The sequence below is a fragment of the Mastigoproctus giganteus genome, chromosome 8 (assembly GCF_048544385.1).
Source record: "Mastigoproctus giganteus isolate SK-2022 chromosome 8, ASM4854438v1, whole genome shotgun sequence".
Taxonomy (NCBI): Eukaryota; Metazoa; Arthropoda; class Arachnida; order Uropygi; family Thelyphonidae; genus Mastigoproctus; species Mastigoproctus giganteus.
Genome location: NC_143582.1, coordinates 233,050,733 through 233,073,509, shown reverse-complemented (window position 1 = coordinate 233,073,509; position 22,777 = coordinate 233,050,733). Strand labels below are relative to the sequence as shown.

General features: G+C 38.9%; 1 protein-coding gene across 1 annotated transcript in view; it reads right to left on the bottom strand.

Moving 5' to 3' along the window:
* LOC150082414 (zinc finger protein AEBP2-like) overlaps positions 1 to 19,311 on the bottom strand; it is a 58,433-nt gene extending 39,122 nt beyond the window's left edge. Inside the window, exon 1 of the mRNA XM_090380515.1 lies at positions 19,165 to 19,311. Within this exon, the coding sequence (XP_090236641.1) occupies positions 19,165 to 19,311 (147 nt within the window). The remainder of the gene's footprint in view (positions 1 to 19,164) is intronic.
* Positions 19,312 to 22,777: the final 3,466 nt, after the last annotated feature.

The window sequence follows — 22,777 nt, the reverse complement described above, 5'->3', positions numbered from 1 at the left end:
CGGTTGATTCAACTACTGCTCATCACAGATGCCCAAATTAATCGCTTTATGATTCCCTTAGCCTCAAAGGTGGTACTTGTGCATATGACCTTCTGATATTCCCTGTCAGAGACTTGGCAATTTGGAATCTCCTCTCTTTGATCTTATATGGCTGAAAACCTCTCTACCTTATTGTGTCAAATTCATCTGTTGTCTCTACCGTATTCCCAAATCCACTAATCACTTGGAGCTCTTTGACTTCCTCTCTTTGTAACTTGACTTTCTGCAGTCCAACTTTCCTAACAGTGAGGTAATTTTCCTTGGTGATTTTAATGTTCACAACTCCAGCTGGCTTCCGTTTTCTAGTCACACCGACCCAGCAGGTCGAGATGCTGAGACTTTTGCAATTACTAATGACCATGCATAGATCGTTCATTTACCTACAAGAATACCGGACAATCCTAATCATACAGCCAACACACTTGATCTTTTTCTCACAAACAACCCTTCTAAGTACATGGTCGAAGTGAGAGGTCCTTTTAGGCACTTCAGATCACAACTTGGTGATTGTCTCTTCTCCAATGGAACCTTTATCTCATGGCTATTCCCAACCTCGTGTTGTTTGGCATTACAAGAATGCAAAATGGGATGACCTGCGAGACTTCTTTTCTTCTTTTCCTTGGTCGGATTACTGTTTCAAAACTTCTGATGTCACCATTTGCTCAGATCGTGTCATTGAAATTATTCTTGCAGGAATGGACTCCATTATTCCACACACCACTTTTATCTAAACCTCGCTCTTTATCTAAACCTTGGTTTTCCAATAATTGTGCTAAGGTTGTTCAAGAGAAGAATGTTGCATATCATAATTGGCTTGTTTCTAATTCTTCAGTCTCATTTTCTGCCTACACTAAAGCTCGCAACAATTGTAAAGCAGTTAATAATCAGTCCAAACTAGAGTTTGAACAGGCTAAGAGTAGAAAACTTGCTTCTTGCCCTGATGGTAACTGAGCATTCTGGTCTCTTGCAAACGCTACTGGCCACAACTTTTGCCCATCTCTGCCCCCACCACTGTCCAAACCAGATGGTTCTGTTGTCACTTCAGCCAAGGATAAAGCTGACTTGCTAGCATCCCATTTTTCTTCCAACTCATGTATTAATGATCTTGGTAAATCACGTCCCACCATTCCCAACACGCTCCATTCAAAGCCTCCTGTGGTCTTAAGTCAAAAGGATGTCAGAAGGATTTTGACGAATCTTGATGCGAAGAAAGCTCCAGTTCCCTATGGTATTTCTCCACTTGTTCTCAAAACCTGTGCTCCTGAATTGCTCCTATTCTTTGCCACCTTTTTTCACTTTCTTATTCCAAAGGTGTTTTTCCTTCTGCTTGGAAATTTGCTCATATCCAGCCAGTTCCTAAAAAGGTTGACAAATCCCTCCATTCCAATTATCGTCCCATTGCAATTCTACTCTTTCTAAAGTAATTGAGAAATCCATTAACCGCCAACTCTTAAACTACCTAGAAACCTTCCATCTGAACAACGATCGCCAGTACTGATTCCGTCAGTGTTGACCCACTGGTGATATTCTGGCTTATGTTACCCATTTATGGACTAATTCAATGGAAAGGTTTGGTGAAACACAAGTAGTTGCTCTTAACATCTCAAAGGCTTTTGATCGTGTTTGGCATAAAGGTCTTCTAAACAAGCTACCATCTTATGGTTTGCCAACTGTTTTTAGTAATTGGTTATCCAGTTTTCTCTCTGATCACTCACTGAGGGTGATGGTAGATGGCTCTCTAACTTCTCCACTAATGCCGGTGTCCCCCAAGGTTCAGTTCTCTCACCCACTCTTTTCCTCTTGTATATTAATGACCTTCTTCCATTGACTGGAAATCCTATCCACAGTTTTGCCGATGATAGCACATTGCATTCCACTTTCCATTTTGAGAAACTTGCCCTGTTCAATCAGCTTCAACTTCTCGAAAATCTTCTACCAATTCCTTAAATGCCAATCTTCAGGTAATTCTCCATTGTTGCAAAGACAACTTAGTTGATTTGAACCCTTCTAAAACTCAGTCTTATCTTTTATCTCGCAAAAACGATTCTTCTGCTCCTATGCTTATCTTTAGTGACACTACGATTTCTAGGCAAAATTATATATCTCTTTTGGGGATTACCCTGACTTCTAATCTCTCTCTTGACACAAGCACATTACAAATATTGCTTCCTCTGCATCAAAAAACTTGCGTTTCTCTTTCGCTCTCGGTGTTACTTTTCTTCCAAACAGCTGCTCACTCTGTATAAATCACAAATCCGCCCTGCCATGGAATATTGTTCCTACATTTGAGGTGGTGCCCCCAAAACCTCTCTCAGGCTTCTTGATTCCATTCAGATGAAGGCAGTTAGGTTAATTAATGATTCATTTCTAACAGGGTCTCTCAACTCGATGTTTCATAGACGTACTGTTTCTGCTGCATGCCTTTTCTACAGATACTTCCATGGGCACTGTTCTTCTGAATTGGCTTCTACAATTCCTGCTCTCTCTTTCAAAACTGTCCGAACATGTGCCACCACCAGCCAACATTTATTTACTGTCCAACTTCAAACTCACAGAACCAACTTTTCATCTTTCTCGTTTATTCATTCAACTGCCGTTTTCTGTAAAACGTATTTCCTAAAAATTACAGTCAACAGAAGTTCAAGTCCAACAAATATTTTCTTTCATCTTCTCAACGTCCAACACAAGCACGGTACGAAGTACTATAGGTTCTAATACCTGTCACGTTTGGGGTTTACATAAAAAAAAAAAAAAAAAAAAAAAATTTTGGAGTTGCTATTTGCAAAGTGATCAACACTTTTCATTTTGCTGCATTAAAACATATTTGCCACTTTTCTGACCATTCTTGTTCTTGTTGGCAAAAATTAGGGAATCATTGGACAAGATGATCCTGCAATGCAAGAATGCATGAAGCATTGCAAGATCATCTAGACAAGACTGTAGATATTAGCATTAGCATTAGTAGAGGCATTTGATGCAAGAAAGCAAGCTTATGCAGCATCAGCCAAAAAAAAAAAAAAAAACCCACTTCCACTTCACCCCCACTGTTCGTTCAAAATATAATTCAGACACAGCATCAGTTTTTTTTAAGAAGTCTTGTCTGACTGGATACTATGATGTGGTCACAAAGGAACTAGATGCAAAAAATAATTTCGATATCATATACTTGGATTTCAAGTAAGCTTTTGATACTGTTGCACATGGAAGACTGCTGTACAAATTGGAACAATATGGGCATTAAGGGCAATTTGCTGCTATGGCTAAAGGGATAAGGTTGTTGTTGTCATTTGGTTTTTAGGAGCATTAGCAACTAAAGCCATATTGCTCCAAGTACATGCGGTGATCATTTCCTGACCTTCCTGCATTCTCTGTTTGGTGGCTCATGGGCTTGAACCCGGTCTAATCAAGAAGCGTGTGCAACGCACTGCTGCTCCTGCCCACCTGCTGCGCCTAAAGGGATGATTGAGTGGGAGAAGACAGAGAGTGGTAATCATCGGACACTGCTCTTCATGGACTAATATTATTAGTGGAGTCCCCCAAGGTTCAACGTAGAGCCCATTATTGGTTTTTATTTATCAATGATATTAATGAAGGTATATCAGGCTTAATGTCCAAGTTTGTAGATTACACGAAGGTGGGAATGGTTGATAATGACAGTAATGATAGCACGCTACTGCAGTTTAACATTGACAAATGCAAAGATCTACATATGGGAAGCAATAATCCCAGATTAACCTACCAACTTTGGTACTACACACAGGGTAGGGGAGAATGAAAAGGACCTTGGGGAAACTGTACAGTCAAATATGAAATTTTCTAAGTAGTGCAATCAGGCTGCCAAAGCAGTTTGTTGTTATTTGGTTTTTAGGAGCAATAGCAACTAAGGCCACATTGCTGTGGGGATATGTGGTAGTCATTCCCCGACCTCTCCGCATCCTCCGTATTTGGTGGTCACGGGCTCGAACCTCGGTCTAATCAAGAAGCGTGTGCTATGCACTGCTCTCCTACCCACCTGGCTATGGCGGCGCCGCCAAAGCAGGTAATGGTGTCTTTGTCAATGATATACAGGACTTTTGATATCAATGATAAAGATATGATTATCCCTTTGTATAAAAGCGATGGCCACACCTTGAGCACTGCACACTTGAGCACTGCACACAGGTCTGGAAGCCTCATTTGAGAAAGGATATTGAGCTCCTTGAACGAGTACGAGAACAAGTACAGAGATTAGCATTAGTAGAGGCATATGATGCAAGAAAGCAAGCTTATGCAGCATCAGCCAAAAAAAAACAAAAAAACACTTCCACTTCACCCCTCCATTCGTTCGAAATACCTGTCCAGCTGAGCCTTAAATTTATTTAAGATATCAACTTTGACAACAAGGGATAGAAGTCTGTTCCACCAACCAACTGCCCGCTGGCTAAAGGCAAACTTCTGCACATCTATCCTACATCTGTCTTTCCTCAATGTGGATTCATGCCCTCTCAGGTGATTATTCTGAGCAAGAGGAAGAATCCCATCAGCATTGGACATGCTCAAACCATTCAAGGCTTTGTACACCTCTATCAGATCACCTCACTGGTGCCTAGTCTCCAGACACTGTAATTAGCAAAATTTAAACCTTTCTTCGTAAGAGCAACCCTTTGTTCCATTCACTAATCTTGTTGCCCTTCTCTGTACTCGTTCCAAATGCACAACATCCTTCTTGAAATGAGGCCTCCAGACCTGGATACAATACTCTAGCTGTGGCCTGACCACTGCCTTATACAAGGGAATAATCACCTCCTTATCCCTGCTAGCAAAAATTCTTGATTATCATTGACAAGACAACATGAGCTACTCTTGTAGCCCATCTGCACTGCTCAGAGAACTTCATATATGCCTGCACAATTACACCCAGGTCCTTTTCATTCTCTACCACTGTCAGTGTAGTACCACAGAGTTGATACGTTGCTCTGGGGTTGCTGTTTCCCATGTGTAGTACTTTACATTTGTCAATGTTAAACTTCATTTGCCAGCTCTCAGCCCATCTGCTCAACCTTTCCAGATCCTGTTGCAGCAGCACAGCATCAGTAGTGTCCTTAACAACTCTGCCAACCTTTGTATCATCTGCAAACTTGGACATTAAGCTTGATATTCCATCATCAATATTATTTATAAATACAGAAAACAATAAGGGACCCAACACTGAACCCTGAGGGAATCCTCTAATAACATGGTATGTCTGCCAGGGGCAAAGGTTGATGACGTTGTAGAGCAGATATCATCTTTTAAGGGCACAAAAGGTGATATAGTTGTACACGTTGGCACTAATGATATTAAGAGTAGGAGACCAGCGGAATTACTTAACAAGTACAGGTCACTGTTGAAAAAAAGCCGTGAAGTAGGGTTCAATTTGAAAGTGTCTGCAATTCTGCCCGGACACGATAGGAGGAAGTATATGATGAGAGCATTGTCGATCAATTCGGCCCTGGAAAGATTGTGCAAGGCTCAAGGGGTAGAATTTTTTTCAGCCTGGAATGTATTTGTTAACAGGAGAGATTGCTTCTACAGGGATGGGATACACTTAAATAGAAAAGGTGCAAGAATATTTGCTGATGCTATCGAGGCAGTGTTAGGTGGGTCGGAAAACTGCTAGTTGGGGGGAGACAAAGACTAATGGATTAACAGTAGCCACTGGCAGAGGTGAAAGAGATTCTTGCACTGCTTCTATTGGAATGAGCAGAAGCCTGAAAAACAAGATGCAGGATATTTCAGAGACTGCTGGGAGCCATTGCGGTACAAGTAAACACATGAGTTGTGTTAGGTTAGCTAAGAATAGAAACAGGTGCATGTATACTTGCGTGTACACCAATGCTAGGAGTTTAGTAAATAAATTTGATGAATTTGAGGTATTGCTCAAAACATCAAAGGCAGATATTGTTGGCATATCAGAGACGTGGTGTCACACAGTTATATGGGATGCAGAACTGGAATTTGGGGAGTACAACATCTACAGACAGGATAGAAAGGGAGGAGGGGTTATGCTATTAGTTAAGAAACACATAAAAACCAAGGAAGTGAAGCCAGTCGACATCGCCGGACAGTGCAGTGTTGAGTCAGTTTGGTGTGACATAAGCATTGGGAGATCAAAATTGAGAGTAGGAGTGTGCTATAGGCCTAATGACTCTGATGAGTATAATAAGATACTGTACAGGGAAATAGAATGGGCCAGTAAATCAGAGAGTCTTATAATGGGGGATTTTAATTTCCCAGATATTGACTGGAATTTGTGGGTTGGTCACTCACACACTAGCAAGGCTTTTGTGGATTTATTGGATGATTGTTTTCTACACCATCATGTTCGGGAGGCAACTAGAGGGAGTAATACTCTTGATCTGATTATCAGTAGTGATTCTTCGTGCATTAGGAATCTGCAGATAAAGGAACCACTGGGTGGCAGTGATCACAGTGTGCTGAAGTGGGATTTACTCAAGGAGGTAACTACCATCAGAGGTAAAGGGAAGGGTTTTGCTTTCGTAAAGGCGACTATGATGGTCTGAGACAGTATTTAAATTCTATACAGTGGGACCAACTGATGATGTTACCAACAGCAAATTCAAAATGGGAAGCATTCAAGGAACTAATCTTGGAAGCTACCAGGCTTTACATACCAACCAAGAAATATTGTTCAAGGTTCAGGCCTAAATGGTTGTCAGATGAACTAATGAGACATATGGCAGAGAAGAAAAATGCATGGGATACATACAAATTAATGGGTGACATGGAAGCCTATGATAGATATAAGTTGGTCTGTAACCAAGTCACAAAGGAGATTAGGCAGGCAAAGGCAGACTACGAAAAATCCTTGGCAAAGGATGCAAAGAAAAACAGAAAGGAGTTCTTTACATACTTGAACTCGAGAAGGAAAGGGATGAATCAGATTGGTCCACTGGATATTGATGGTTCAACAGTTGAGGATCCTGCTCAGGTGGCTAACAATCTAAACGAGTATTTTGCATCTACATTCACGCATGAGGAGTTATTCAGGAAGGAGAATGTCGTAGGTGAAGTAAACATTGGCAGTGAGCTAGATGATTTTCTAATAACTGAGAGGAAAGTGGAGGAGAAATTGTTGAGGATAAACGTAAAAAAGGCACCCGGGGTGGATGGGATCTATCCAGTTATATTAAAGGAGGAAGCAAAGGAAGTAAGCAAACCCCTAGCCATAATTATGAGAGCTTCTTTGGACTCAGGGGAGGTACCCATGGACTGGAGATGTGCAAATGTAACCCCAATTCACGAAGGAGGATCAAAGGCTGACACAAGTAATTATAGACCTGGTAGTTTAACTTCGGTTCCAGGAAAATTAATGGAGGTGCTGGTTAAAGAAGCACTGCAGGATCATCTGGACAAGAATTCAGTTATAGCTCAGACACAGCATGGGTTTGTTAAGGGCAGGTCTTGTCTGACCAATTTGATTGGATACTATGATGTAGTCACAAAAGAACTGGATGCAGGGAATAACTTTGATATTATATATTTGGATCTTAGAAAGGCTTTTGATACTGTTGTGCATGGAAGACTGCTGCACAAATTGGAGAAGTGTGGCATTGGAGGCAAATTGCTGCTATGGATAAAGGGATGGTTGAGTGGCAGAAGACAGAGAGTGGTAATCAATGGACACTGCTCAACGTGGACTAATGTTATTATTGGAGTTCCTCAGGGTTCAGTGTTAGGTCCATTGTTGTTTTCTGTATTTATAAATGATATTGATGTTGGTGTATCAGGCTTAATGTCCAAGTTTGCAGACGATACAAAGGTTGGCAGGGTTGTTAAGGACACTACTGATACTATGCTGCTGCAACAGGATCTGGAAAGGTTGAGCAGATGGGCTGAGAGGTGGCAAATGAAGTTTAATATTGACAAATGTAAAGTACTACATATGGGAAACAGTAACCCCAGATCAACGTATCAACTCTGTGGTACTACGCTGACAGTGGTAGAGAATGAAAAGGACCTGGGGGTAATTGTGCAGGCAGATATGAACTTCTCTGAGCAGTGCAGACGAGCTGCAAGAGTAGCTCATGGTGTCTTGTCAATGATATACAGGAATTTTTCTAGCAGGGACAGGGATGTGATTATTCCCTTGTATAAGGCATTGGTCAGGCCACACCTTGAGTACTGTATACAGGTCTGGAGGCCTCATTTCAAGAAGGATGTAGAGCTGCTGGAACGAGTACAGAGAAGGGCAGCAAGATTAGTGAATGGAACAAAGGGTTGCTCTTACGAAGAAAGGCTTAAGTTTTGCAAATTACAGAGCCTGGAGACTAGGCATCGGCGAGGTGATCTGATAGAGGTGTATATGGCTTTGAATGGCTTGAGCATGCTCAATGCCGAAGGGATTCTTCCTCTTGCTCAGAATAATCACCTGAGAGGGCATAAATTCAAATTGAGGAAGGACGGATGTCGGATAGATGTGCCGAAATTTGCCTTTAGCCAGCGGGCAGTTGGTTTCTGGAATAGACTTCCATCGCTTGCTGTTGAAGTTGATAGCCTAAACAAATTTAAGGCTCAGCTGGACAGGTATTTCGAACGAGTGGAGGGGTGAAATGGGAGTAGTGGTTGTTTTTTTTTTTTTTTTTTTGGCTGATGCTGAATAAGCTTGCTTTCTTGCATCATATGCCTCTACTAATGCTAATGCTAATGCTACGTGTATAAGGCCTTGAATGGTTTGAGCATGCTCAATGCTGATGGGATTCTTCCTCTCGCTCAGAATAATCACCTGAGAGGGCATAAATTCAAATTGAGGAAAGACAGATGTAGGATAGACGTGCGGAAATTTGCCTTTAGCCAGCGGGTGGTTGGTTGGTGGAACAGACTTCCATCCCTTGTAGTGGAGGTGGATAGCCTAAATAAGTTTAAGGCTCAGCTGGACAGGTATTTTGAACGAACAGAGGGGTGAAGTGGAAGTGGTTTTTTTTTTTTTTTTTGGCTGATGCTGCATAAGCTTGCTTTCTTGCATCAAATGCCTCTACTAATGCTAATGCTAATTTTTGTAATTGGTTATCCAGTTTTCTCTCTGACTGCTCACTGAGGGTGATGGTAGATGGCTCTCTGTCTTCTAATCTGTCCACTAATGTTGGTGTCTCCCAAAGTTCATTTATTTCCACCCACTCTTTTCCTCTCGAATATTAATAACCTTCTTCCATTGACCAGAAATGCTATCCATAGTTTTGCTGATGATAGCACATTGAATTCCACTTTTCAGTTTGACAAACCTTGCCCTACACAATCAGCTTCAACTTCTTGAATATCCGCTACCAATTCCCTAAATGCCGATCTCCAGGAAATTCTACAGTGGGGCAAAGACAACTTAGTTGATTTCAATCCTTCCAAAACTGAGTCTTTTCTTATATCTTTCAAAATGGATTCTTCTGTTCCTATGCTTATCTTTGGTGACACTCCAATTTCTAGGCAAGATGATATATAGATTGACATCTATAACATATACTTGATATCATATACAGGCATACCTCGATTAACGAATAGGATGCGTTCCACGAAATTACTTCGTTAAGCGAAACTTCGTTTTCAGAGGTAAAAATACTATGGCCAGAATAGGGATACGTTCCTACGTAAAGAAAATGAAAAGCTTTTTTTCGAACAAAGAAAAGTTTTATTAAATAAACAGTCAACTTACATACAAAGTGAAATCACATTTTAAAATATGAGGTTAAAGTTGATTGTTTATGCTTTTTTTCTCTTTCATTTAACAATGGGCTATACGGAGTTATTGCATTTAACACTGATCGCTTAACTATAACACTTCTTCCTAAATCAGGATCATTTTCACTAAAAAAATTTAAAACGTTTTCAATGTCATTTGAGCACCTTTTTAAATCTTTGGTTGTTAACACTTTTTCGGCAGGAACTTCTTTAACTTCGCCTTCATTATCTTTGTCTTCGTTGCTAACAAGGTTTTCTAAATCTTCCACTGAAAAACCATCATCTTCTGCATTCAATAAATTTCTAACATCCTCTTCATCGACATTTTCGAAACCTATTGATTGAGCCATCTGGATAACTTCATTTCTAATTTCTTGGATGCTATTTTCTTCTTCTAGTACAACTTCTGACCATATTTTGCGCCAAACTCCATTTAAGCATTTCTTAGTGACTTCTTTCCAAGAACTATCAATGTTTTCAATTGCGTTTTTAATGGTGTAGTTTTTCCAAAAAGTTTTAACTGTCATTTCCTCTTTATCCTCTAGTTCAGGTAAATTGCTTAAAATTCGACGCAGATAATACGCTTTAAATGATGCTATTACTCCCTGATCCAATGGTTGAATCAGGAAAGTTGTGTTTGCTGGAAGAAACACAACTTTGACAAGAATGCATGTGTCCAACGTGTTAAGATCAGTAGGATGTCCCGGAGCATTGTCTAACAACAAAAGAGCTTTTTCTTCAAAGTTGTTTTTTTTGACAATACCGTTTTACTCCAGGACAAAAGTGGTTAACAAACCAATCAGTAAATAACTCCTTGGTAACCCACGCTTTTCTATTTGCTTTCCATATTACAGGTAAATTCATTTTTATGTTACCTTTTAACGCCCTCGGATTTTCTGAATGGTAAACTAATAACAATTTTAATTTATAATCGCCAGAGGCATTTGATCCAAAGAGTAACGTTAAACGGTCTTTGGCTGCTTTGAACCCAGCAGCTGATTTTTCTTCAATAGAAATGAAGCTTTTTGTTGGTAGCCGTTTCCAGAACAAACCGCTTTCGTCAACATTGAACACCAAATTTGGTGGAAAATTTTCATGTTCAATTATTTCCTTTAGTTTTTCTGGAAACTTATTTGCAGCTTCTCCTGTTAATTTTACACTGGCCCGTTTTTTTAAATTTCTAGAACCAACCACGAGAAGCCCTAAAGGTTTCCGTAATTTCTTCAGTTTGTTTAGATTTCAGGTGATTAAACAAAAATAATGCTTTTTCTTGAATCACAATTTGACTTAAAGGCATATGACGTTGTGACATATCATCTATCCACAAACTTAACATTTTCTCCATTTTTTCTAAAATTGGATTCCTTAAGCGAGTTAATTTTGCCGCTGTAACATCTGTACAATTCTGAGCAGACTGTTTTATTTTTTCTGATTGACTTAGTATGGTTGTTAAAGTTGAGTGCGCTAATCTTAAAGAATGTGCCACATCGGATTTTCTTTCGCCGCTTTCAACACGTCGTACGATATTTAATTTAGTTTCCAAAGAAATTGCTTTTCTTTTCTTTGATTCTGACATTTTAATTAACTAAAACAAAAATATTTCTATTAAAATTTACAAAATCTACGTTATGTAATGCTACAAAGAACCTACGTCGATTATTGCAATGCGCCACACTGAAACAACGTCAATCATGTAAACAACAACTAAATTATGCGATTGACGCGAAAAATTGTTATAACAGACACGCCCGCAGCTCGGGAATACGTAACGAGTCGCCGTCAGTCACCAATCGAATGATTGTCGGGCGTTGGTCTTAAATTGGAATATTTTTTTATGTTAAATGGGGCTTGAAATTGCCGACTTCGTTATATCGAGGCTTCGTTATCAGAGGTAACGTTAACCGAGGTATGCCTGTACTTGGATTTCAGGAAAGCTTTTAACACTGTTGCACATGCAAGACTACTGTGCAAATTGGAGTAGAATGTTATTAAGGGTAAGTTGCCACGATGGATAAAATTATGGTTGAGTGGGAGAAAACAGAGGGTGGTAATCAATGGAACCTGCTGTTGTTGTTTTTATTTGGTTTTTAGGAGCATTAGCAACTAAGACCATATTGCTCCAGGGATATGCGATGGCCATTCCCTGACCTCTCCACATCCTCCATATTTGGTGGTCACGGGTTCGAACTCCGGTCTAATCAAGAAGCATGTGCTTTGCACTGCTGCTCCTGCCCACCTGGCAACGGAGGCACCCAATAGGCGCTGCTCTTCTTGGACTAATGTTATTAGTGGAGACCCACAGGGTTCGGTGTTTGGTCCATTGTTGTTTTGTTTATTTATCAATGATATTGATGAAGGTATATCAGGCTTAGTGTCGAAGTTTGCACATGATACAAAGGTTGACAGAGTTGTTAATGACAGTAATGGCAATGTGTCCTGCAACAGGATCTAAGAAATTTGGAAAGATGGGCTGAGAAGTGGCAACTAAAGTTTAACATTGGCAAATGCAAAGTACTGCATGTGGGTAGAAGTAATCCCAGAGGATCGTATCAACTGTTTGGTACTAAACTTAGAGTCGTAGAAAATGAAAAAGACCTGGAAGTAATTGTGCAGTCAGATATGAAGTTTTCTGAGCAATGCAGACAGGCTGCCAGAGCAGGGCATGGGGTTTTGTCAATGATATCTTGGAATTTTGCTAGCAGGGAAAAGGAGGTGATTGTCCCTAGATATAACGCAATGGGCAGGCCATGCCTTGAGTACTGCATGCAGGTCTGGAGGCCACATTTTAGGAAGGATGTAGATTTGCTTCAGTGTGTACAGAGAAGGGCAACAAGATTGGTGAGGGGAATGAAGGGATCCTCTTAACAAGAGAGGCTTAAGTTCTACAAATTGCAGTGGCTGGAGACTAGGCATGTTCGAGTTGATCTGATTGGGGTGTATAAGACCTTGAATGGGTTATGCAATTCAGATGGGATTCTTCCACTTGTTCAGATTACAAACCTAACAGGGGAATAAATTCAAATTGAGGAAAGACAATTGTAAAATAGATGTGCGGAAATTTGCCTTTAGCCAGCGGGTGGTTAATTGCTGGAACAAACTTCCATCTGTCGTTGTGGAAGTTGATATGTTAAACAAATTTAAGGAGGAACTGGACAAACATTTAGACGGGATGGTTGTGTGAATTTTACAGAAGCCCTATGTGTCTTGACTGGGAAAATGCCAGCAGAGCTGGTTGTAGCCAGTTACTGCCTTAGATTTGCTTTGAGGAGCAGAATCTCCAGAGTAATTTTTGGTGTCATGTCATGCCTGGTGGGGAAGGGGCTGATGAGCTTGATGGGACAGTCGAGCGAAGACGTATAGATGATGAACTAGAAACCATTTGGCAAAATCAATGAAATAATTCTGTTAAAGGCTGACATCTTTATGCTTTCAGTTCGGGTCGTGAGCAGCGAGCGACGCTCATGGCTCCGACTGAGGCTGGCAGCTTGTACTGTCCTCACTGGACATGGCCTGAAATCAAGGTTGTTCCACTTGGGGACATAAGATTTCGACTGGAGCGAGGGACGCTCGCTCTATCGGAAATAAACTTAAAGGAATTGTTTAAAAGTAGAAGTGTCTTCGTGCAATTCATAGAATTCTGTAAAATAGCGTATTTTAAAAGTAAGGAAATGCCTACAATAAGAAAGTAGAGACCTACCTCCTCGCAGAGGGGATGGAAACTCATGGTGGGGTGTGATAGACCATTCCCACCGCGAGGTTGAATGGTCGAAATTATGTACTAACAACTAACAAATTTGTTGTTATGAGTTGACCTACAGTGGTCTTTGTGTTTTTATTCTAGAACTAAACCTACTAGAATGGTTGAATATAACACAAATGAGAAACAAGTCACATATGGGTGAGAACCCGGGAGGCACCTTGGAAGGGAGCTCACTCAAATGACAAATGTTCAGATTACAAACCTAAAGGGGGCATAATTTCAAATTGAGGAAAGACAGTTGTAGAATAGATGTGTGGAAATTTGCCTTTAGCCAGCGGGTGGTTAATTGCTGGAACAAACTTCCATCCGTCGTTGTGGAAGTTGATAGGTTAAATAAATTTAAGGAGGAACTGGACAATAATTCAGACACAGCATGGGTTTGTTAACGGAAAGTCTTGTCAGAAAAATTTGATAGGATATTATGACGTGGTTACAAAGGAACTGGATGCAAAAAATAATTTTGCTATCATATGGATTTCAGGAAATCTTTTGACGCTGTTGCACACGGAAGACTATTGTACAAATTGGAGCAGAATGGTATTAAGGGTAAGTTGCTACAATGGATAAAAGGATGGTTAAGTGGGAGAAGACAGAGGGTGGTAATCAATGGTGTTGCTCTTCGTGGACTAATGTTATTAGTGGTGTCCCACAGGTTTCGGTGTTAGGTCCACTGTTGTTTTGTATATTTATCAATGATATTGATGAAGGTATATCAGGCTTAGTGTCAAAGTTTGCAGATGATACAAAGGTTGGCAGGGTTGTTAATGACAGTAATGGCAGTGTGCTACTGCAACAGGATCTAGTTAATTTAGGCAGATGGGCTAAGAAGTGGCAACTGAAGTTTAACCTTGACAAATGCAAAGTACTGCATATGGGTAGAAGTAACCCCAGAGAAACGTACCACCTGTGTGGTACTACAATTAAGGTGGTAGAAAATGAAAAAGAGCTGGGAGTAATTGTACAGTCAGATATGAAGTTTTCTGAGCAATGCAGACAGGCTGCCAGGGCAGGTCATGGGGTTTTGTCAATGATATATCGGAATTTTGCTAGCAGGGAGAAGGAGGTGATTGTCCCTCTGTATAAGGTGGTAGATGACTTTCATCAACCGGTGAAATACACTTTGCTTATTGGAGGCTTGAAGTGGTGAAACCCATGTTTAGTCTCTAGAGCAAAGTTTCCGGCATCCCCCCCCCCCCCAATACTTCTCCTTCAACCCATGCACGGTACTAAGTACTATAGGTTTTGATACCTTTCGTGTTTGGGGTTTTCATAAAAAAAAAAAATAATAATAAGGCAATGGTCAGGCCACGCCTTGAGTACTGCGTACAGGTCTGGAGGCCTCATTTTAGGAAGGATGTAGATTTACTTGAGCGTGTACAGAGAAGGGCAACAAGATTGGTGAGGGGAATGAAGGGATCCTCTTACCAAGAGAGGCTTAAGTTCTGCAAATTGCAGTGGCTGGAGACTAGGCACCTGTGCGGTGATCTGATTGAAGTGTACAAGGCCTTGAATGGGTTGAGCACGCTGAATTCTAATGGGATCCTTCCACTTGTTCAGATTACGAACCTAAGGGGGCATAAATTCAAATTAAGAAAAGACATGTAGAATAGATGTGCGGAAATTTGCCTTTAGCCAGCGGGTGGTTAATTGCTGGAACAAACTTCCATCTGTCGTGGAAGTTGATAGGTTAAAATAAATTTAAGGAGGAATGGGACAGGCATTTGGAGGGAATGGTGTGATTTTTTTTTTTTTTTTTGGCTGATGCTGCATAAGCTCATACACTTGCTTTCTTGCATCACATGCCACTACTACTACTACAAACATTTAAACGGAATGGTTGTGTGAATATTTTTTGGCTGATGCTACATAAGCTCATACGCTTGTTTTCTTGCATCACAAGCCATGATTACTATTACTATTACTATATCTCTTTTGGGGATTACCCTTACTTATAATCTCTCTTGGCGAAGCACATTACAAATATTGCATCCTTTGTTCTAAAAAACTTGGTTTCTCTTTCGTTCTCAGCGTTATTTTTCTTCCAAAAGCTGTTCGCTCTGTACAAAAGCACCTCCGTAGCTAGGTGGGCAGGAGCAGCAGCGCATAGCAGACGATTCTTGATTAGACCGGGTTTCGAGCCTGTGACCATCAAATACAGAGGATGCGGAAAGTTCAGGAAATGACCACCGCATATCCCAGGAGCAATATGGCCTTAGTTGCTAATGCTCCTAAAAAAAAAAACCAAATAACGACTCTGTACAAATCCCTCCTACAATGGAATATTGTTCCTACATCGGGGGCGGTGCCCGGAAAACCTCTCTCAGGCCTCTAGATTCTATTCAGAAGAGGGTAGTTAGGTTAATTAATAACACATCTCTAACAGAGTCTCTCCACTCTGTCTCATAGATCTACTGTTTCTGCTGCATGCCTTTTCTACAGATAGTTCCATGGGCACTGTTCTTCTGAATTTGCTTCTATAATTCCGGCTCTGTCTTTCAAAACAGTCCGAACACGTACTGCCAGCAGCCAACATCCATTTACTGTCCAACTTAAAACTCACAGAACCAACTTTTCATCTTCCTCGTTTATTCATTCAACTGCCATTTTCTGAAACAATCTTCTTTCATACATATTTCCTGAAAATTACAATCTGCAGAAGTTCAAGTCTAGTGTCAACAAATATCTTCTTCCATCTTCTCAACCTCGAACTCATGCATGGTACAAAGTACTATAGGTTCTAATACCTCTCATGTTTGGGGTTCTCATAAAAAAAACAAAAAAAAAAAAACCCACACTTCATCCAAACCATACAAGAATCTGTCTGCTTCTGTGAATTTATTCAAATCATCTACTTCCACAACAACAGATGTTCCAACAATCAACCACCTGGCTGAAGGCAAACTTCAGCAAATCTAACCTGCAACCAACCTTACTTAACTTTAATTTATGCCTCCCCTCATGTGCTGTCTCAGCAAGAGAAAGAATGCCATTAATATTCAACTTATTCAATCCATTTGAGGCCACACACCTCAATTAGATCAGCCTGCAGGTGCTTAGTCTGCACATGCTGCAATTTGCAAAACTGAAGCCTTTCTAGGTAAGAGTACCACCCCTTTTGTTCCCTGAAGGATATATATCTGCTGGAACAGGTGTAGACCTGTTCCAGCAGATATATATCCTTCCTAAAGTGAGATTTCCAGACCTGTATACAGTACTCAAGATGTGGCTCAACCATGGTCTTATAGAAGGGAATAATCACTTCCATATCAGCAAATTTCTGTATATCATTGACAGAACCCTATGAACTGAGGGGTGAAATGGGAGCGTTTTTTTTTTTTTTTTGTATTTTTTTGGCTGATGCTGCATAAGCTTGCTTTCTTGCATCATATGCTTCTACTAATGCTAATGCTAGCTGTCCTTGCAGAATGTCTGCACTGCTCAAATAATTTTATATCTGATTGCATTATTACTCCCAGGACCTTTTCATTTTCCACTACCACACAGTTGATAAGTCACTCTGGAATTAATGCTACTCACAGTACCTTGCATTTGTCAATATTAAACTTGAACTGCCACTTCTCAGCCCACTGATCTTATTTTTCTACACCCTGTTGCAGTACCATACCGTCAACCACCCAGCCAACCTTTGTATCATCATCAAACTTAGACATTAAACCTGATATACCTAAATCAATATCATTAATAAATACTGTAAACAACAATGGGCCCAGCACTAAACCCTGGATGACTCCACTAAGGTTAATGCACACTGCTCTAATTTGTACAGTAGTCTTTTTTACAGCAGTTTTTTAATAGGAAATTAGTTTTTTAGGGTAAACAACAAACCAATTTCTTGAGCATTACTGTTTGTCTACACTATGTGTGCAGTGTGATATACATGATACTATATTCTCATCTCAGTTCTTTCTACTAAGATCTTTGTGAGATGTATGTAAAGCATATCAAAGTATATGTTTTACATATTAGTATTAGCAATGGCTACATGGTGCCACATCCAGCTGACCTTTGAATTTCTCCCAAACTTTCATGCCTCTACCACCCATGTAGGTAACTTATTCCAGTAATTTATAACTCGCTAGCTAAAATAAAATTTCCTGCAATCCAGTCTAAACATCTTCCCCCCCCTAACTTAAAATTATGGCCCCTAGTTCTAGAATCATTTATAACTGTGAAAATTTCGTCCTCATTCATTTTACTTATGCCTCTCAGAGCCTTAAACACCTCAATCAAATCTCCTCTAGGGTACTTCTAGATTCCAAGCTCTGCAACCCACATATTCAAAGTCTTTCCTCATATGGACGTCCTTTTGCCGAATGCACCAGGTAGGTTACCCGTCTTTGGACCCTTTGCGGTATCCATACTTGAACACAGTATTCTAAGTGTGGTCTAACAATAACCCAATATAATGGGATTATGTCCTTATCTCTACTAGCAATTGTTCAATAAATCATCAATAGGACTCCATGGGTCTCCCTTGCAGCTTGTCTACAATGCTCGTAGAACTTCATGTCTGACTGTATCATAACACTCAAGTCCCTTTCCTCCACTACCAGCTTTATCAAAGTATGTATCATGTAAACAACCATGGTCCTTCTGCATTTACCCTACATCCATCAAAATCAGGAGTAGTAACAAACCAGAAAGGAATATATGTGATTCTTAGAGCAGAAAAGCTAAAGAACTCATTTTCTTAGTAAAAGTAGAAGATGTAAATTGATGTAAAAGGGATAATTGTGCTATTGACTAATGTTGAATGTGCTTTCAGTTTAACTGAATACCATTTGCATTACAAAATTCTGGACAGATACACAACTCCTTCCCCTCCCAATTTATATTATTTATTATAGGGATTTTTCTTTGTTTGCCACTTTTCAGGAATGCCTAGCTGTTAAGTAAGGAATTACTGCATCAAGTAACTCTGAGTAAAGGAGCACTGTTCAAATGTGAATCCTTGGTTACTTGGTTTTTTTTTTTTTTAGGAGCATCAGCAACTAAGGCCATGTTGCTCTGGGGATATGCGGTGGTCATTCCCTGACCTTTCTGCATCCTCCGTATTTGGTGGTCATGGGCTCAAATCCCGGTCTAATCAAGAAGCGTGTGCTGTGCACTACTGCTCCTGCCCACCTGGCTATGGAGGCGGCCACCAAATGTGAATCCAAACAAAGCCACTAGAAAGAGACATAAAACTGAAACCATACTCATCATACTTTCTTGCTTATCATTTATCTTATTTCTGGGAAATGCAGTCAGTTTATGATCAGTAAAGGAGAACTGCTGAAATATGCATCCAATTAAGCAATGTGACTAAAAGCATGATTATAGATGTGAAATTGTAAACCATGCTTTTGTTTAACTATTACAGTGAAACCAGCTTGTGATATTAGAATTTTTTATGTGGGAAACATTTTAGGCAAAATAACTGCCTAAAATAACTGTTTTGTAAACAAATAGAACATGTCAAAAGAACCTAAAAAGTCAACTGTAAACTAGGTAATGGAGAAACATTTCATATATATTCATATTAATAAGATTTCAGATTTCTTTTAAGTTTATTTTATCTTATTTAAAAGTGTATAATTTGTTTATTTAAAAGTGTATAATTTGCTTATTTAAAAGTGTATTTCTAATTTGCTTACCCTGCTGTGGAATGTGATAGTTCCCGGGGGTCCTTCAACATCCAAACCAGTATTAGAACTCATCTCAAGTAAGCTATGCCTGACATGTTCCATTATTCCATCATCAAAGAAGTCATCTGATTTCACTATATAATAAGGGACAAACATGTTAGTCTTAATTCCAAAATTATTAAATATCTGAAAGTAAAAGTATCACCCTCTCTTATACCTCTTAAGCATAAAAAATAAATACAGCTATTTATGGTGAAGCATACATATATCCTTTGCTGTCTAGGATCCCCTTTCAAATAAACTCCCTAGTTTTGCTGATTATGGTTTTGTTTATTCACAGTAACTTGTTTTTTTTTTGTTTTTATGCTCCTATTTTTACCATTTACAAATTGACTTTTTGCTTATTCATTGCAATGTTAACATTACTTTCAATTATTTAAATATTTTCAAGGATAATTTAAAAAAGCTAAAAATATCTTTGGATGTTTTGACGCACTTCTTAATATTATTAATGGAGTTAATATAAATTTTCTAAGGAAGTTTATATGTAAGCATGAAAACTATAACCTGCTTAATCATGACATTTAAATGGCCTGAAACAGCAACTGATAATTTCGTGCTAAAAAGGAAAAAAATCTAAAAAGGTGACTCAGGCGGAGCAAAAATTGAACATCATTTGCAGGTTTAAAACCAGTGGACAAAGCAGGAGATTTATCCATGCTGACAACTTTGTTGAGGTCTGCTTGCAAAAAATAAGCAGTGGTATCCAAAGTGCTGCAAAATATGCTACTGCCATAGAGGCCAACATATGCTCATTAAAATGAGGATAATTATGGAGAAGGCACCATACTACAAGTTTACATACACATGTAAATGAAGAATGAATGAAGACACTTTTAATGCTAGTCATGGATGGTTTAATTGCTTTAAATGCAATTTTCTGTTACAAAAAGGGAAAGAAAAGCAGTTTACTTTGCAAAGAGAAAGAAAAGCAAATAAAACAACTGAAAATCAGTTCAAGTAAGAAGGGAATTGAGCTGCCAATTGTTCCTCTATTTATAATATTTCAATATTTTATTAAATGTGAACTTAAAAAACATTTGCACTTTTTTGAGCCTATAAATAAAATACTTTTCATTTTTGTCTTTGGAACATACTTTTCTGCAACAAGCCATATGCAAGTCAGTACATATGAGGCTGATTGGCCTTGCTGTTCATTGCAGTTATAATAAGAATGCAACTATGATAAATAACCTTAGTTCCTATATCTAGTACTGGCAGCACATCTGTGTAACAACTACACTTCTGCAGCCAGATTTTGAAGATATTTTTAATTTTATTAAATCTAATTTTACAACAGAGTAAGCAGTTTACTCTGTAAAGTGTACAACAGAGTAAAATTCGTTACATGCAGGTACATAAATTATAAACATTAACTTATAAATAAATAAAGTTTATAAAGTGAATAATACAATATTAGTAGAGGCATATGATGGAAGAAAGCAAGTTTATGCAGCATCAGCCAAAAAAAACCAAAAAAAAAAAAAAAACCACTTCCACTTCACCCCTCCGTTCGTTCAATATAGCTGTCCAGCTGAGCCTTAAATTTATTTAGGCTATCAACTTCCACGACAAGGGATGGAAGTCTGTTCCACCAACTAACTATCCGCTGGCTAAAGGCAAATTTCCGCACATCTATCCTACATCTGTCTTTCCTCAATTTGAATTTATGCCCTCTCAGATGATTATTCTGAGCAAGAGGAAGAATCCCATCAGCACTGAGCATGCTCAAACCATTCAAGGCTTTATACACCTCTATCAGATCACCTCGCTGGTGCCTAGTCTCCAGACACTGTAATTTGCAAAACTTAAGCCTTTCTTCGTAAGAGTACCCCTTTGTTCCATTCACTAATGTTTTTGCCCTTCTCTGTAAAATTTTTTTCTTTTCTCTCAATATATACAACGATAGTACAGTTCTATCAAGAGATCAGTTCTGTACAAGGATAAGAATACAAAATGTTCATAAGAAAGCAGGCTGTCACAAGCGACTTCATCACAACATAGATAAATGAAGGCACAGGAACAAACAATAAAAAACAGAGGGGTTATGTCTAGGTCAGGAGTGGATTAAGGTCGGTTGAGGCCCCAGGCGCAGAAGAAAATATTGGGTCCCTTAAAAAAAAGAGAGAGACAGGGAAAATAAAAATACATGTTAACCATTTTTTTAAAATAAATAAAAAATATTATGTACTATTAATGTTTTATTTCCAATAAAATTTGAATATAATATATGTATAATATAATTAATAATAACATAATAATAATCACAAAGTTTTGAACTAATAGTTGAACATATTAGTTCAACAATTAGTTGAATTAATATGTTCAACTAATTTGTTGGGGTTTTGCTTATAAAGTTAGGGTTTTGCATGGGCCCTTCAGAAATCGGGGCCCAGGGCATGCGCCCGCCATTAAATCCGCCTAATGCCATAGTTCTTTCAAAAGAAGGGGTTCTTGGATATCCCTAACCTCAATCTCCTGATGTGGAAGACAATCTTCTGTCTTTAACCTGACAGATAATGTGATCCATAGAACATAATATACAGCAGATCCAGGGCAATCTGTCATGTTTCCAAAGATTGCTGCTTGAGTAGGAGCAAAAATTAGGATAGAAAATTTGGTGGAAGATCATGGGACTGCATCCAGAAAGGCAGTGGATAAATTTCTTTTGCAATGATTCTATTTACTGTATTAAAGTTGTACAGTGAGAGGTCCATAACAGAGCAGCAAACTTCAACACAGGAAGTATAGTTGCTTTAAACTGAAGCAACAAGAACCAAGGATTTTTTAATTGAAAATTTTGTCTGATGTTTCAAGAAGCTAATTTGTTTTTTTTACTTAGTTCAACAAATTTCACATATGTTTATCAAAATTGCATCCCACAGTAAATATGACTCCCATATCTTTAACATCAAAGACTATGGGAACCAGAACAACATTGACAGAGCACTGGTTTTCTAAAAATTTAGCTATCCTCAATCCTGTGAAAGAAGTAACCCAAAATTTAATAGCACTGACATTCAGACCACTTAATGCAACCCAGTCAGCAAAAGAACTTGTGGCAACTTGAAGGTTAATTGACACATTAAAAGTTTTACTTTACATCATTAATATTTTGATATTACCTTCCTTTACAAAGTGCAATAGGTCATTGACAAAAACTGTAAATGAGGCTCAAGAGTGATCCCTATGAAACTCACTTAATATTATTACATTGGCATTCGTGGCGAGCACCCGTGCCTATTGCAGCTCTTCATAGCAGGATTAGTGAAGTAGAGCAGGGTTTCAAAGGTTATTTAGTATATTGTAAAGTTTATTTTAATGTTTTTTTCCTGTATTAGTTTGATCTTTTTAATATTAAAATATAATTTTTTGAAAGTTTCTTTTATTAATAATTAGTGAATTTTATAATGGTTATTACAAGATCTGCCTTGAACACTTAGTGGGTACCATGACTCATACGGAAAGAGCTGACAGCGATTTCCAAGTGAGTCATGATTTTATCCTTTTCAGAACCTGTGTGGCATGTGTTCCAAGGTCGACCCAGTGGATAATCCTAGCT